The sequence below is a fragment of the Bison bison genome, unplaced genomic scaffold, assembly GCF_000754665.1.
Source record: "Bison bison bison isolate TAMUID 2011002044 unplaced genomic scaffold, Bison_UMD1.0 scf7180017864375, whole genome shotgun sequence".
NCBI lineage: Eukaryota > Metazoa > Chordata > Mammalia > Artiodactyla > Bovidae > Bison > Bison bison.
This window is the reverse complement of record NW_011494947.1, coordinates 949,588-967,434: the sequence shown is the minus strand read 5'-3', so window position 1 is coordinate 967,434 and position 17,847 is coordinate 949,588. Positions and strand designations below refer to the sequence as shown.

Genomic DNA, 17,847 nt, shown 5'->3' with positions numbered 1-17,847 from the left:
GGCGGGTCAGGACAGGTCTCTGCTGCCCAGCCTAAGGCCTGTCCTGTGCAGTTCACCCTGCCAGGCAACAACGGACACACAACCAGGACGGCATGACAGACATGAGCAACCTAAATCTACACTCACATATTTGTTTAATTCCTAAAAATAAATAAATAAGCCTACCGGCCACAGGGGAAGTCTATGGGCTTCCCCTGTAGCTCAGTCAGTAAAGAATCTGCCTACAGTGCAGGAGACCTGGGTTCGATCCCTGGGTTGGGAAGAACCTCCGGAGAAGGAAATGGCAACCTACTCCAGTATCCTTGCCTGGAAAATCTCATGGACAGAGGAGCCTGGTGGGCTGCAGTCCATGGGGTCGCAAAGAGCCAGGTATGACTGAGCGACTAACACTTACTGGACACAGTGAATAAACCCAACATAACTTCACTTTAATAAACCTGATATTATCTCAGATTTTACTGTGTAGCTTATAATGAGCCTAGAAGGCGGGACCCTGTTTTCTTCCTCATTATAAACCTGGGGCTAGCACAGTACCTGGCAGACAGCATGTTTATTTTTCGGCTGCACCACGTGACATGTGGAATCTCAGTGCCCCCACCAAGAATCAAACCCATGCCCCTTGCACTGGAAGCATGGAGTCTTAACCACTGGACTTCTGGGGAAGTCCCACAGCAGGTTTTTGTTGTGCGAGTGAATGAGCAAGAGAATGCGTGAAGAAACTAAGACAGGATCGATGCATACCATTTTCTTATGAAAAATGAAGTCATTAGATCTTTACATTGGGAACACATTTTCTATTACATTTTAGTTTTCTGAATAGTTAACACAAACATGTTATAAAATCCAAAAGGTCCATAAGGCTTTATCGTGATTGTGGGTCATGTTCATTATTCCTACACGTTATTATTATTATTATAAACCCTGCCTCCACCAGGAGCCACACCTCCAGTTCCCCAGGCACAGGAATCACTGATAGCAGTTCACCGTAGACTCATGAAATTTTAAAACCAAATTCACGCAAAAGCACCCAGGATTGACCAATGCAGTGTTTCTTACCCATTCAAAGAATATGTATAAAAGGAGATGAAAAAAGAATTTTAAAGCGGAGAAAGAAAAGGATGTAGTTTCTAAAAGAGCTCTCAAAACAGTCATCGATTGCCATGGGTTTAGAGCTGTTCACCAGACAGTCTAACCAGGAACGTCTGGGTTGTTTTAAAGTTAGAGAGAGGCCCCTGTCCTGGACCCCTCACTGGCCAGAGAGAAGCCAGGGGCGGCTCCCAGGCAGGCGGCACTCTGGATCCACCTTCACTGATGCTCCTTGGAGGAACCATTCTTCCATCCCTGGTTTCCCCGGAATGTCTCTCGACAACAGTGAGAGTCAAGTATCTTGCCCTTTTCTCACGAGCGCCCTTTCTCATCCGCCGACTGAGCGTCCCTGCCTTCCTGGCCCAGTTGTAGCCCCGCCCCTCTCCACCCAGTTGCTGGAAGCAGGCACCAGTCTCCCTCGCCCTCACTGTTTGAGCCACTGGACCGGCAAGTTTGCCCACAGCTTAAACGTAATATCCAGGCAGCACCTGGAGATCGGCGTTTATGAACAGTAATAAAAAGTGTCATTTTAGCAGATCAGCTCCTGGAAGGATCCTGGGAACCCATCAAAGCTCTATTTACTGAGCAAAGTGAACTCCTTTTCCCAATCGATGAGAAATAATAACCAAGGCGACTCCTCTGCACCCCTCTTGTCATCTGTGCTCACTCCCCTTTTTAATAACTGGGGACGAGGTTTTTCAAGGAAGATCTTTAATGTTTCAAATGGTCTCTGCAGTTGGGAGGGTTCTGACACGAATTCAAGTCCTCAGAGGGGAAAGTGCTACAACCACCACGACCCAGGAGACACTGCCTCTTCCCAACCCCCAACATCTACTCTAGACAGAAAGAGCAGGCTGGGACCAGGACACGCCAAAGAGTCTGCACCTTTAAAACCTCATTTACCCCAATGCTGGCCCAGGCCTCCTCATTCACACTGCCCTTGTGCTGGAGCAGATTAGAATGACTGCTCCTCTCCACACCAATCCTGAGAGCTGAGGCTGCAGAGCCTAGTCCTGGGAGATATAGGTGCTCCACTAATAGCTAATCCATCCATGTATGGATGTGAGAGTTGGACTATAAAGAAAGCTGAGCACCGAAGAACTGATGCTTCTGAACTGTGGTGTTGGAGAAGACTCTTGAGAGTCCTTAGGACTGCAAGGAGATCCAACCAGTCCATCCTTAAGCAGATCAGTCCTGGGTGTTCATTGGAAGGACTGATATTGAAGCTGAAACTCCAATACTTTGGCTACCTGATGCGAAGTACTGATTCACTGGAAAAGACCCTGATGCTGGGGAAGATTGATGGCAGGAGGAGAAGGGGACAACAGAGGATGAGATGGTTGGATGGCATCACCGACTCAATAGATATGATTCTGAGTAAACTCTGGGAGTTGGTGATGGACAGGGAGGCCTGGTGTGCTGCAGTCCATGGGGTCACAAACAGGTGGACGTGACTGAGAGACTGAACTGACTGACCGAATAGCTACGGGGAAAGGGGTCTGCCAGGAAATGGCAGAAGAGTCCTCTCCCTCGACAGGCAGGTTGTACTTCCAGGGGGCAGGAAGTGGCTCATGCTGGCAGTGGAAGGAAGTGGGGCTGTGAGGTGGAGATGGGGCGGAAGAGGAGAGGTCATGGAAGGAGACCTTTCATGAAAGGAGACTTGTGGGATGCAAGTCGGATGACGCTCCAGCCACTCAGAGCTGGTGCTCTCACTGAACCCCATTTCAGAGCCGTAAGGATGACAGGATTTAGGGAAATCTATTTCCAAATACCTTCCAAGGACATAGGACATTTTGTCCTTTTGAGCAATAAAACCAAATCTATTCTTGGACATCTGATCAGGAAGAGCAACATCTTGTGGATGATGCTTAGGGTCAAGGAGGCAGAAAGGAGCAAAACTCCAGCCTGGAAGGTGCTGCCCATCCTTGCTCCTCCCAACCCCAGTCCTGCCCCAGAGGAGCACACGTCTAGCACATTAACAGTGACAACCACCCAAAGGTAGTGGAAGAGGCGGCTTGCACCAATTCTCTTAAAGGCAAAGTGTTTGACCAAGAAGCCAGCCTCCCTCTAATCACAGGGAGGGATGATCCCTTCCAAGCCAGGCATAACCCTAACACATAACCCCTGCTCTTCGGGGAGGACCCACAAGAGGAAGTGGAAGTGGTGCCGTGCAGCTGAAGGACTCCGCTTTCTGAAATTTTTGTTCAGGAGTCTGGAGTTCAAACTTACATTACCACAATTTTTACCACTTGAAGCTCTACTCACAAGATGCAAGATGTGAGGGGGAAAAGGGCTAACTGCTTCTGGAAACTGACCATGATGAAATCCTGGATATTAGCAATAGCTTGGTCAGAAAGTACAAAAGGAAACAAATGCATACTTGGCCCAGTTTCCAGCTAGTTTTCTGGCATGAAGGCAAAACCCAGCTGCTTTTGTTAGTTATTCATGAGGTGGGTTCTGAAATGGCTAAAGGGGAGGAGAGTCAGGGGTAGAGAATTTGCATATGGAGATAAGGAAATGCAAAAGACAGAATCAGCTCCTGGGGTATGGCAATTACAGGTCTCCTCTCCTCAAACCTCCAGAATTCAATCCTAAGAGGAGAGAAGAGCAGAGAACCTAACGCCTGCTGTGGGGTGACCAAGATGTTCTACAGGCAGTTCCCTTAAAAGGTAATGTGTTTATTTCCTTCTTAGGCCGTAAACATTGGGAGTGGCCCCACTCCAAAATCCTTTGAAAAGAAGACAAGTAACCCTGCCAGCCTCTTGGTGTTAGTAAGTTCAACGGTAACAATGAAGAGACAACCCAAAACCATATTCTCTAAGGACTATTTACTGTCACTTTTACCCTGATGACCCAGACACGCTGAAACAGTTGTGGGCTCGCTAGGATATCCAAAGCACCTCTGACGCCAGCAATATAGTGCTGGTGTGGCTTTGCTTTCTTCCTCTTCACTCCAACTCTGGTATCAACCCTGTGGCCAACATTTGGTCAGGTATCCCACAGCAAGTTGAGTTCGTCTAACTTTCAACATGTGCCCAAACTTTCCCCGAGACATTCTGTTCTCCATGAGAGAATGTTCTAGTACTTCTCCAAAGGCAGGTTCTCAGGAAGAGCCTTAGGAGTTGCTGAATTCACTGCAGGGAGACACGTGAACATATTATTAGAAACCAGACTTAACTGGTTTTCTGATTACCATAACTGCCTGGGAGCCCGTCTCCTGACCTTCACCTTTACCCCGGTCTGTTCTCACCCAGCCGCATGTGACCTTCTCAGCCGCCAGACCACCTCCCTGCCCCAAGGCCTCCGCTGGCTCCCCTTTCGCTCGGGGTAGCTGGGTGCCCTGGACGCCTCCACGCCCTGCCTCTGCTGCCCCTCGCCTCCTTCTGGGCACACTGCACATGGCGCCTGCCTGGATGCCCTCAGTCAGAGCCCCAGGACGGCCACTCTTCAGGGTTTCACTCGCATGGCAACCATCCCAACATGGCTCACTCTGCCCTTAGCCCTCCATTTCCCTCATCTGCTCTGTTCCCTCTATTACTCTCATCACCTTTCACTGGACTATTGAATTAAACTAGCTAATTATCTGGCTTTGCCAAGTCTTACTTGCGGCACACAGAATCTTAAGCTGTGGCATGAGAACTCTTAGCTGCAGCACGTGGGAATTAGTTCCTGACCAGAGATGGAACCCAGGTCCCCTGCACTGGGAGCTCGGAGTCTTAGCCACTGGACCACCAGGGGAGTCCCGAGACTCTCTATCTAATGTATGTGTAATTCATTTATTATGTTTATTACTTTCACTGTCTGCTTCCCCACTAGAATGTTACAAAGGTGACGATTTTTGTTTCTTTTGATCCCTGGTGTGTCCCAAGCACCGGGAATGGTGCCCAATTCAATAAATATTAAAGGAATTTTTAAAAAAGTTTCAGTTCATAGAAAGAAGAAAACAACAGGCTGTAGTGTTTATCTCTTGGTAAGCCAGCCCGGCATTCTTCTCCAAATCATGGGTCACTGTGGATCTCCCCGTAGCGGGGGTGAGTCTCATCAGCAAACATGGGACAGTCAGTAGCCAAGACACTCACATTCCAGCATGGAAGACATGGGGCTGTTCTGAGCTCCCCTCCCCTGCGCTCTGTTCGGGCTCAGAGTGAGCTACTGAGCCCACACCTAACGCCTGGGGCTGATTCACGCTACAAAGGCTATAAATACTGAGTTAATACCTGACCCTTCCATAAACTTCCCATGAGCTGGGCTCATGGTCTGCGGCCCTTCCTCAGCACTGCTTTCTAGTTTTTCTTTGTATTTTCAAGTAGGAACTGCTTTGGTCTAACATTTCCAGACCTTGCCTTCATCTCTGATTTCCATCTCTACAACTCCTACCGACGTGCCATATCTCGTCTATCCAGTTTTCAAAGAAAGAGGAAAATGGGTTTCGGAGACCTAAGTTGCTGGGTCACAGCTCTATAGACCTGACATAAGCCAAGATAAAGCCTCATTTGTGCAAAACGCGAGGATGGATGAAATTAACATTTAATATCACTTTAAAGCCTTCCGTGCCTGCTTCCAATCCCTGCAGAATTAGGGAGATTGAAGGCTTTTGCTGGTGAGCAGAGCTGCCTGGTTGGCCTCCCAACCTGTCAGGGGGCATGTGGGTTGAGGTGGGACAATGCCCGGTCGGGTTATCCATCTACAACCACCCAAGAAATTGACCAACCTTTCTTGGCCCCGGAGACCGTCTCCTCACTGGAGTGCACGTAATCTTCAAACAGCGTCTGCAAGACCGTGGCTCGTTCCCGGATTTCCTGGGGGCCAGTGGCGCGGGATTTCTGGGAAGGTGACGGAAGGATTAGAGGACAGACAGTCAGAGTCAGGAATAATGAAGCGGTTTATAATAGATTTAATAACAGTAAAATCACACAGTAACCACCAAGGGGCCACCAAGGGTAATCCTTTCAATATTACTAGGGAAGAAAAGGGAGTGATAAAGATGTTAAAGTCAAGCAAAGATGAGGATGGCTTTGTGAGGGAGCAGGTCGGGTCTCTTATTTATTTACTTGTTTACTTTTCTTCCTGGCCTCTTATCACGTGTGTTCAAAGTGAAAGTCTATGGGAGACACTTTGGAATTTTCGAAGTCCAATTCAGGCCTTTAAAACATGATGGGACAGAAGCGGTTTTCAGAGGAACCTTGTATGTCCCACTTAGGCTTTCAATCTGCCCCCTGCCTGGTATTCATCGGTGGAGCCCTGGACATTCCTATCCAAGAGCAACCCACAGCCACCTGCCTACAACATGGTCTGTCCCTGAATCACAGAGCACATGTCCTCACTCCTGAGAGGTCCAGACTCTCAGTGTTCCAGAAACATTCTTGCAGCCCAGAGCCCTGTGCCCAGGAACCCACGGAGGACTGGGCTGCTCCAGCCAACCATGCGAGGCCACCGCCATGGATCTCTGCAGCCAACCGTCCCTCTGTAAGAAGTCATATTTGTATGCACAAAAGACCCTACAGGTGGAAAATGTGAATAAAACCAAAACTTCATTTCTTTTCAGCCTTTAGCAACCCCAGAGAAAAGATTTCCTTTCTTTACATCCCCCCGAAAACACGTGGCTTATGTGTCATATCTTGACACAAACGCTGTCTCCTGAATATGAAACTGAGAATCAACAGAACCCAAACTTGGCTAATCCGCCTTCCCAGAGGTGTTGATCCTTTGGATGGTGCTAATGAAGCTCCAGCCCTCCTCACCCGCCACACCCGACGTGGGTCACCAGGAGAAAAGCTGCATGAGGCCCAGTTCATGTTCCTTTTAACTCCCATAGAGGACAGGGGGCGTGCTCTGGGGTCTGCTGACCGCGCCTCTCGCAGGCACCCTGGCATGTTTCACGGTTAAAGCTGCTGGAGGAAGACTAAAGGGGGGGGCGGGGGGAGAAAAAGCCTCCTTCTTGGGGGCAGAGTTTGTCTCTGTATTAATAGAGACTTAACAACCTGAAAATGTTTTTAGTTTAGTCAAATCATTCCTGCTATCTGTTTGGTTGATGACAGTCTAGCTGATTTCACGGTACATGGTCCCCCTAAGGGTTTTATCCACTCAAATGTCAAGAGAAAAGTCACTCAGGAGCTGTGTTACGAAAGTGGACATTTGCTGTTGTCATTAACAAGGATTTTTTTACCCTCTTAACTGATGTGAAATGCAAACTTCTTTCTTGCTGTCCTCCTTTCGTTAAGCCACCTCAGCAACGAGACTGTCACCTTCCTTGCGCTTTTTTTTTAATATGAATGTGAAATTAGCAAGGATGCCCTTTCCCCTGGCGGACAGAATCCTCTGTTATTAAAAAGTAAAGCACTTTAATAATGAAAACTTTTTCCTCTTTTTCCTGTGTTTTAACTGTTTAAAATTAATGAGAAGGGCAGAATGGTTGTCAAAGCGATATTGAAAGCCGGGCAGCCAGGACCGAATAAGCACAAAAATCCCTCCAGAGTGTTAAATAAACAGAGCTCCAGCCCTCTCCAATCCCTCTGTTGGTTATTGTATACATTCTGTAACAGCTCTCAGAATAGATCTGAGAGCCAGGGAGGCAGAGAGGTTTCAGAATTCCAATAAAGGCCTCAAATTAAAGACAGCCTGGTGCGAATTCCAGGAGAAAATTAAAGAGACCTCAAGCTTAAGTGACAGGTGACTTGCTTCTGTGTCACAACTGTCAGGGGATTTAGTGATAATATGGCAATATATTACAAAGGGCTTTTCTTATTCCCCCCTTTAGGTTTCAAAATGAGGCATCTTTTCTTCCCAACCAAAAAAAAAAAAAATTACATATACACATATATATAATGTGTGTATACCAGTAAAATACGTAGAAAAAAGGCAATAAAACTAGGTTCGCACATTTGAAATGATGAGGTCAGTTTTAGTAGAATATAAGAAAAAGTTAATGGCAGGAAACATCATACACTGAAGAGAAAGCAGGTCTTAGTCCCCCGCCCCGCCCCTTGCCACTTCCAGAAATACTTTATTTTAAAATTGCCCCTCTTGAGAATGAACGAGGTATTTTTCCGTTGTCTTCTGGGGAGGACAGTCTAAATTTAAACTGAAGACAGAAGGGGCAGAGTCAGGCAGCACCGGCTCAGCCCCAGACAGGGAAGAAGCTCCCATAATGAGGGGGTGAGACCCCAGAGGGCACATCTCCGAGGACCGGCCCCCCCAACCCTCAAAGACACAGACTTAGTCCTGCTTAATGAAGCAGCTCGCAACTAGCAGACGGTGGGTGGTTTAGGAAAAAAACATTTCCAAAGGTCTAGACACACTCAGTGCTCTGTGTCTGTAGAGACTTTCTGGTCTTGGGAAGAACAGACAATCCACAAAAACTAGACGATGGCTAGTGATCTTATTTTAATCTTTCATGATGCCAAGGAGCTTTCTGTTAGGATGAGCTTATAGGTGTATCTCATTGGACAAAAAAAACTTTTAGGAAGAATATGTTTGGGTGTGTGTTTATAATGTGGAGATGGAAATTCATGCCTATCAAGAGTCAACAGATGAGTACAAGACAGCTGGGCGGGGTTATTTTTGTTGTAAAAAGTTTTAGGTGGGAGCAGTTGGGGTGGGAGACTTTTTTTTATCTGAAGCATGTGTTTTGACATTGCCAACTTCTAAGGTATTTTTAAACTAAATGGAAGGATTTTGTTTTAATCACTGTACTGCCAAGCTGAATTTTACCTCCACAGTCCCTAGAACCTTCTGAGCACTTCCCAGTCAAGTTGAAAGATCAAATTTATTCTCTTTGTAGGTGGGTGAACATTCGCACGCCCAGACGCAGCTATATATATTTTATATACCTAAATATGAAATATACATTTTACAGATGCTTCACTCGCTTGCTTTCTGTTCATGGAAGCCCTAAAATGTATGTGCCAGAGGGACATTTACAATGGCCTTCAACCAAGCTGGGTGAGGATGGGCTTCATGATGAGGCACCTGGCTCAGCATGAAGGCCCAGCCACCGCACCCACCTTTGTGTGCCAGGCACTGGCTGGTACGCCAGCAAGAACTGCCCACGTCAAAGATGCCAATTAGGGCACTGCATCTTTCAGGCAAAACAGAATCAAAAGTTGTATCCAGCATTCACTTTATTCTCTTTACCATTCATAGGATTCACGCACATAATACACTCTTGAAGGCAGTAACCTACATAATAATCAGTAATGCAGTCAACTGAGTTTTTGTTTTGCTTTGTCCTGTGAATGAAAGGTAAATTTGGGCAAACAGGTGGTGCTGATGGATGTGACATCTAGAACCTGGCATGACTAGTTGAGTTTTCTAAGTTAACCAGTTAGTTATTTTGGCATGGTAGAAGCCTGGCCTTACTTAGCACTTTTTCTCTTTCAAAGATCACCAGACCGTAAAAATATCGAAACATCATGTCCATCAAGGCAGCAGTTCAGGGCGGAGGTGAGCTCACATGACCCACAGTGCTCCGTGTGTTGTTTTATTTAAACCTCACAGTGGCCTGGCAGGACAGGTACTAGAGACGTCCTCCTTCTCCAGGGGGGAAACCCAGGCTGGGGAGGATCTGCCCCAGGTTGCAGAATGACTGACTGTGAAGCCAGGACTCGGGTCCGAGCCTGTTGGACTCTGGGCCCCGCCTCCCACCCACCATCTCAGGAGGGCTCCTCAAGCCCCAGCTAGCCTTCCAGGCTGGTCTCGAGCCATAGAAAAGGCTTAGGGAGAGGAACTAGGGCCGCCAGCCACAGGGCGGATGTTTACAGAATGGCTTGTTTCCGAGAGAGCAGAGGAAGGTTCTCTTGCTCTGGGGAAGAGTCCTACAGGAGGCGCCCTGTGCCCGTCCACAGCCTCCCCAGAGATACTCGGAGACACAGGACCATCAGCACCCGGGACAGAACTGGGCTGTGCTTAGGGGATAAATACTGAAACCAGAGCCAGTCCTGGCAACAGTGTAAGTGAAGACAAGGTTATTGAAACCTTCACTATCTCCTTCACTAATTTTGCTGCTTGCTCTTCGTTCCGGAGAACGGTCAAAGTGAAAGTCGCTCAGTCGTGTCTGACTCTTTATGACCCCATAGACTGTAGCCTGCCAGGTTTCTCTGTTCATGGAATTCTCCAGGTAAGAATACTGGAATGGGTAGCCATTCCCTTCTCCAGGGGGTCGTCCCCAAACAGGGACAGAACCCAGGTCTCCCACATTGCAGGCAGATTCTTTACCATCAGAGCCACCAGGGAAGCCAAGTGCTAATTTTCCACTTAGTGTGAAACTGCAAAAAAAAGGCACTGGGCTTCGTGTCAATGAGTCTGAGCTTCAATTCCATATATGCTTGTGCTGCTAACTGATGTGATATAATAATAATAATAATAAATACACTTCAGTCCCTGTGTTGGAACTCTTGGGTTATTTTTCACTCAATTCTTCAATCTCCTTCTGAGAAGAAAACTAAAATTATCTCAGTTGTACACAGGAAGAAACTGACCCTAAGGTCTAGTCCTGGCCCGAAGCCACACAGCTGGTGAGATGAGGATTCAGGCCCAAAGGCCGTGCTCCTGACCACTGGGCTATCCCATCCTCAGACAGCTCCCCGGGTGCCCCTGCTCAGCCCACAGAGCTGTCCTGGGGCTGTAATTACACAGCTGTGGAAACATCTGGAAAAACAGAAAATAAACCCTGCCCCCTAACTAGAATTTGCAGTAGTTTCTAAAGAACAGAGAAGTGTGCCAAGACCCATGAGTCTCTATAGTTTCCAGCCAGTTCCCACGACAACAGTCTATTATTATGGGATGGCCTGAAGGCCTGGGGGGGCCAGACCCTCTGTAGTGAAATATCACTTAATATAACAGGTTGATCAACCAAGTCCTTAATAGCTTTTCTTGTTCATGGGGATTGTTGCTGTGGTACCATTTACTGCCCAAATTTCACCTCTATGAACACAGCTGCTTAGTTGCTCAGTCATGTCCAACTCTTTGTGACCCCATGGACAGTAGCCTACCAGGCTCCTCTGTCTATGGAATTCTCCAGGCAAAAATACTGGAATGGGTTGCCACTGCCTTCTCAGGGGCGCTTCCCAACCCAGGGATTGAATCTGCGTCTCCTGCATTCGCAGGTGGATTCTTTACCCAATGAACCACCAGGGAAGCCATGAAAACAGCTAACGTTACCCAATCTAGAAAGCATTTTAGTTTCATTTACTTGCCTAATTAATACTGAATGGAGGCTTGCTGGTATCCCGTGAAGGACAGGTGGCCTGCTTTCACACCAGAAGGACCCACAATTATTAGTGCACCCTCACGGATATTCCTTCAGCTCTCTAAGCCTCAGTTTTCTCATCTATGAAGTGGGAGAGTAACACCCGCCTTGTGGGCTGCTGAGAGGCTAAGACGGGACCAAGTGTGGGAAGAGCTCATCAGCACAGAGCCAGGCCCAGAACACACGCTGGGCAACAGACATCTGCTCCTCTCCTCTCCTTAGTGCACTTCTGCAGGTTCTCTCTGGAACAGGACAACTTAAATCGGGGTCAGGCAAACAGACTCCTTGCCTCGGAGAGAATACTGATCCAAATAAATACATGTACTAACGCACAAAAGAGACTCTTAAACTTCACCTATTTGGCTCCGATTTTCCAGTCTATCCACAGGCATCGGGGTAGAAATGCAAAAATATCCAAATATTAAAATTTCATGGACAAAATTATACAGAGCAACACTACACACACACAGATACACACACACAAGTCTAGGTGGTAGACCTAGTAACGTGGTAGAGGGGAGTGGAAGTGCTTCCGAGCAGGGGGAGGCCTCAGAAAGAAGCAGGAAAGGCTGTCCGGGGAGGCCTGTGCTGCTCAGGATCTCCATATGGAAGTGCTCAGACGATAAAAATTCTTCTTGCTAATGACCTCAACTTTACTCTTCCTCTGCGTATAGCACACGTTAGAAAATGGATGAACTAAGTGTGTCTGAAAGGAGGTTCTGAGATATTTGCTTTTCCACGCGGTCCTGGGTGGATGGGGCAGGCCAGGTGTCCGTGTGGGTAAGCTGGAGGGGGACCACCAGGGCTGAGCATGGAGCGCTGCTGCCTCCAGAACCTTTCTGGCCGGGGACGAGCCCTCCTTTTGGGGAGACTGCTGCCGCCTGGCAGACACCCAGGGCGGACGGGGGCCCATTAACTGGATGGGCCAGCAAATGCATCCAGAAGCAAAGAGAGAGAAACGCCAGCAAGATGTGGCCTCGTCTAATGTTCATGGTCCCGAAAACACACACTTTACTCGCCAGTGGTAGGGAGTGCCCAGTACTCAGAGTCGCTGCCTCCCCACACCAGGAGATGAGTCACGTCTGTGAGCAGCAAGCATAGTCAGCAATGAAACTCACCTGGCCTCCCCCTCGTCTCCCTTTAAAACAATCATCCTTTGTCAGAACAGACAAAATGTCTTCCATCTTCACCTCAGAAACGCTGTAAAAAGAAGGACATATAGAGGTAAGCTTTTTATTCTTCCAGAAACATTATTCTATCAACTGTGATGCATAATATTGGCCTCTCTTCTGGCTAACCAGATATAAAGGAGAAGTGACACTTGGTCACAGGAAAGGGAATGTTTTCCTAACCTTTCAGGAATTCGGAAGGAAGGGGACTCTATGACATTAGAGGGACAGAAGGGTGACATTACCACCAATTCTCATCCTCCCGGATACATGTACATAGGCTACGTTTAGAATCTCTTTTATGGGGATCACATCATTATTTCTTAATAAATCTGGAAAACTACAGAGGCCTGCTTATTGACATATTACCTGGACTTGAGCAGAAGGCAACAAGCCAAAAAAACATTTCCGACAGTCCCTTTCGATAAAGGAGGTGGCTGAAGACCCTTAGTCGGGTAAACAAACGCCTGAAAGTGAACAGGTGGCCAATGTCTCCCGCTGACAGCGCCAGAACTCTGTCCTAATCTACCCCGAGGGACCTTCCTGACTGTCATCCCTGAATTACTCAAGGGTGAGAACCAAATGACCTCTGGCAAATGTATAGAGTTATGGGCTAACAGCTGAAACCAGAACTCAGGCTTCACTGTGAATGGGAGCCACGAGGAGCCAGGATGAGATGCTGCAAGCAGCCTCTTGGGGGAGTCTGGACAGCACACTGTCCCCCTTGGCTCTGGAAGGCCCCAGCCTTTGTCCTGAAGAAGGGCACAGAGCAGAGTCCTGAGGCAGAGACAAGGAGAACAGACTTCCCAGGGAAGAAGGGAGAGGGAAGGAAGAGTTCTAGGGCAGGAAAACAGATTCTAAAAAGATAAATGACTTTCGGGGCTTCCCTGGTGGTCCAGTGGTTAAGAATCCGCCTCCCTCCGATGCAGGGGGCGTGGGTTCGATCCCTGGTCAAGGAACTAAGATCCGACATGCCACGGGGCAATTCAGCCCTGGGGCCACAACTAAAGAAGACCCTGTGAGGCGCAGAGAAAAGCCTGCGTGCCACAATGACTCAGCGCAGCCAAAAAAGGAAAAATGCTTTTCTTGTATGTTTTGTTTTTTTTCAAAATTTAACAGCAAATTAGAATGTGAATGGCAACCTCTTCTGAGAGAGAAGACAACCCCCACTCCCTCCAAAAGGTGACTCTGACAAAGCTATGAATGAATACGTCACGTCTCTGACAGCGATGTACCTGCGCTGTGTCACCGCTTCCCCAAAACGCCCTCAGTCCCCAGCCCGCACCACTCCTTCTCGGCTGCCAGATTCAGGAAATCTTTTCACGGCAGTTAAGACTCAACCCGAGAAGGCGAGGTACATGCAGAGAGGGTAGGAGCTGGGGAAACTGTTCATAGTTTCCTGGAAAATCTATTTTTTCACGTGGGAGAAAAATGTTATGGCTATTGAATTTGCCTCTTATTCATGCCTGGAAAGCTGGAGCAAAGTAAAAACTGGAGCCCAGTCCTGTCTTTCCCTTTGTCCAGCTGCCTTGCCTCTATTAAAAAAAAAAAAGAAGAGGAAGAAAACAAAAGGAAAAGCAATGTAAAAACTTGGGGTCAGATCCTGAAGTGAGGAGAAAGAAGGCAGATACAGCGTTGTTCACCACCAGGGATACAGAGAACCACAATGCCAGAGGAAGGGGCAGTTTCCTCAGGCATACGGGAGTACTGTCGTGTAGCCGGGCGCCGCTCGTGGGCTGCGGTGGAGCACTGTTTACCCGAGGTGAGCAGGAGCCTGGGCTGGCCCGGAGAGGTTCACAGTGTGAAAGAGCCTCCTCCTTGTCTAAGACGCCACTACTTCTGAGGAACAGAGCAAATCGATTCTGCCTATGTATGGTTCTATCAACAGCCCTGAGTCACCCCCACCTCGCTTTGGAGAGAGAGCGCGGGATAAATTCAAGGAACTGTCTTTCTTAAGCCTGATCTAAGAGACACGCATTTCGAGGAAGCTTTCCCATTTTAATAAACCTACGGTGACTTTCATTAGAAAAACGTTCAAAGGAGAAGTGGGGAAAAGTGAAGAAGTTGGCAAATACCAAGAAGTCACAAGGGTGCAAAGACGAACTTCTGAGTATCCACTCAGAGGCGGCATGGCCCGGGTCTCTCGCTCCCTCTGCTGAAGTATGTTGTCAGGGCCAGTTCCGTGGCACTGGGGGCGTGGAGGTGGGTGGCAATTTGCTGTGATGGCCCTTGCTGCCGCCTGCCTTCCTGAATTTTCCCTGTAATTCATCAGCCACCCCAGCATCCCACCGCCTGGCTCTCAGGTCCTCAGGCACCAAATAGGCACATACTCCTTCCTCTTCCTTTTTTTTTTTGATATTTAGATGTGTACCTTTTGGATTTCAAAAATCTTCAAGTCTGCCTTTTCCCACAGCACACTTTGGAATGACTTATTAGATTTAATTTTATTGTATGAAGTCAAAGAAACAGTCTGCATACACTTCCTCCGCAGACAGCCCTGCCTTGAACAGAAACCGGCACGTGTAACAACGCTCGGCAGTACCACAGCAGCAGACCCGATCACACTCAGGGTGACTAGAGCTCACCCACAAAATAGCCAGGGGTAGCAGAAGTAGTAGTCTTTTCTCACAAGGGAAAAGACGCGCGCCTTTCTGAAATAAACAAAAACCACTCTTTGACCTGACAGTAAGAGATGAGAGAACCGAGAGGAAAGCTCAAACTTTCATTCGGACTCTCCTGACGTGACCCCCTGGACCCATCGGGGCAGGTCCCGGCCTCCCCAATCCTGAGGCGTGGGGAGCGTGTTTTCTGAGGAAGCTGCACCCCATGAACCATCACACCGGCAACCTTGACAGTGCTGAGAGTGCTGCAGTTGGCTGAGACGCGGGGCGGGGAGTGGGGTGCTCCCCGTGGGGACAGCCACGCACAGTTCTCCCGTCCAAGAGGGCGGCCAGGGCACGTCAGTGCAGATGGCGAGGTGACGGCGTTCCCAGTCCTGCACTTCAAGAGGAAAAGCCTTGCTACGTAAAACACAGGCTGGGCGAGGAAGCCACCCAGGAACACGACCCTCCAGTGAGCTACGCTGTGCACCGCATCACCGCATGACGTCACAGCGGCCGGCCACTCTCGTGCCCAGCGTGCACTGGGCTGCCAACTTGTGCTCCAAACATGCTCTTGGCATCACTGTGCTTTGAGCAGAGGAAATGCATGAACCTAAGTAGATGAGTGTGAGTTTTTCACACATGCGTTTTGAAGCCCATTTTGAGGGCCTATTACTCCAGGTGCTGGAGATTTTACAGAAAACGTGACAAAACCACCTCGTCTCTAGGGCCCAGGTCAACACTTCCTGCTTTCATCAGGATCGCCTGGCCAGCTTGAGCTGCTGCCCTCCATCTTTGTCCTTGTTCAGGAAGATCAGGGTTGGATGGAAGCCCCCGGCCCAGGTTCCAAGCTGCCGAGCCCCATGGGGTCCCCAACCCAGGCGGAGGGAGGGGGACTGGGGCTTCACGCTGGGGGATGTGAGACACTGCCATCTGACTGGGCGCCCTTGCCCCCAAATGTGGGGTGTACAATAATTCACCCGCTCGGAACGGTTTCCTCTCTTGGCACACTTTCCAGGAGGAGGGAAAGTGATGAGTCCAAAGCATCATTTTTCTCACAGATAAATCACCTCTAAAGTCCAAAACGTTAATGAACTGCAGGAGACAAAACTCAGTGACTATAAGAGACCTCGGGGAGCTGGCTGGGAGGGTGGTGCACACTCACTTCACAGCAAGAGCGATGGAGTGCAGACCTCTCCCTGAAAGAGAGACGGAGTGCAACCGCTCATTCCCTGACTCGGAGCGGCAACGCGGGGAGAGCTGTCATGTGCTGGCGGCATGAAGGGTTTTAGTCTTTGCCACTGGCTATCCTGGGACTCATTGAGGGATCACAAGGGTTAATGGCTCTTCGTCAGCTTACAAGGCCCAGCCACTGTAAGAAGCGACAGAAAGTTAATTAGGAGAGATCAGCGGAAACCCCGTTCAGGTTTCTGACTCACTTGATTTTGTGAGAAGCCAACGAGTTGACATATTCTGCCTCCGAAGGAGCCAAGACGAGCAGGCTGCTCCCATGGCAGCCAATCCGGGCCGTTCTCCCAATCCGGTGGATGTATTCGGCAGGTGAAGACGGAGCGTTGTACTAAAAGAGGGGCACGAAAATGAAGGCATTCACAGATCAAGGGATTGCCATTAATTGGAAGTGCAATACCCCTCACCTGCCTCCAGGTATCCCAAGAATTAAATCCTGGTGCTATGGTTACCCCACCACCATCACAAGGAGAAGTCACTCAACCCTGAAACTCCCGGCTTCATTGGAAATAACAAGGCTCCAACACGCCAACAGGAACAGTGGCCAAGTTTCAGATAAACGAGACATCTTCCCGTCCCAATATCTCCTTTTTAATTTCACTTCTCCACAGGTCTCCTCGCTTTCCTATTTGCATCTTTTCACGGAGGTGACTGGGCAAGGTGAGAATGCAGGCAGGATGGCCGCACGACCTTGGCCTACTTCCTCGAGAGACAGAGCAGTGGGGCTGCGGGCACAGAAGATGGCGCACACGGTATAGAGGGATCGGGTCCCAGCGCCTCGCTGCAGGCCCCCCAGTCCCCGTGAAGCGGGGCTGCAGGCGGATTCAGAGGTAGGTTCCCTTCCAAAGGGACACACTCTGCTCCTGTGGACAGCGTTCCTGGCCCGGGAGACAGGCAAATGCTCGAATTCAGCAGAACGGGCATGCTCCCTGGCAGTAACTGGTCATCATTAACGCTAACTGACCCTGCACTCATTCTGCCCTTTTGTCCTTTGCTGCTACCCGGCTCAAACACCATGGGCTGAGATGACCACGGTGGCAGGCCAGGCATACTAAACTAATCCATACCCACAATTACAGGGGGGCACTCAATGATCAACTCTATGTGGCTCGTCTCCCACACATTAAAATCATCCTTCCTATTTCACATCTGCCCTGTGGCCGGCAGGAGAGAAGACACAATGCCTCTGGTCGCAAAGTCATTGTGTGCGGTGAGCAGAGCAGATCTCTAGCCAGTGACAATCCTGCAATTCCACTAAAATGTGAATCAACTATGACTCACGTAAACAGGGCATGTGCCCCCTGGCCCTCTCACAGAAGGGCTTAAAAATACCACTCTGCAGACTAATGAAAAGAAAAAACAAAACTGAAACCACCAGGCTCTAGGGCTAACGCCCGTACCCTCTGGCAAGGCGGCGAAGGCCGGAGGTTTGCGTAAGATGCTGTCAGGGCCTTAATTGCCCCCGCAGGTCAGTGTGCACCGCAGCTCTCAGGACAGC

At 48.9% G+C, this 17,847-nt stretch overlaps 1 protein-coding gene across 1 annotated transcript in view; it reads right to left on the bottom strand.

Moving 5' to 3' along the window:
• Positions 1-17,847, bottom strand: part of DDX31 (DEAD (Asp-Glu-Ala-Asp) box polypeptide 31) — a gene marked incomplete at its 3' end in the record, with an annotated part of 74,349 nt that overhangs the window by 20,428 nt on the left and 36,074 nt on the right. Inside the window, 4 exon segments of the mRNA XM_010856771.1 lie at positions 843-860; positions 5,798-5,909; positions 12,451-12,532; positions 16,541-16,680. Coding sequence (XP_010855073.1) covers positions 843-860; positions 5,798-5,909; positions 12,451-12,532; positions 16,541-16,680 — 352 coding nt within the window.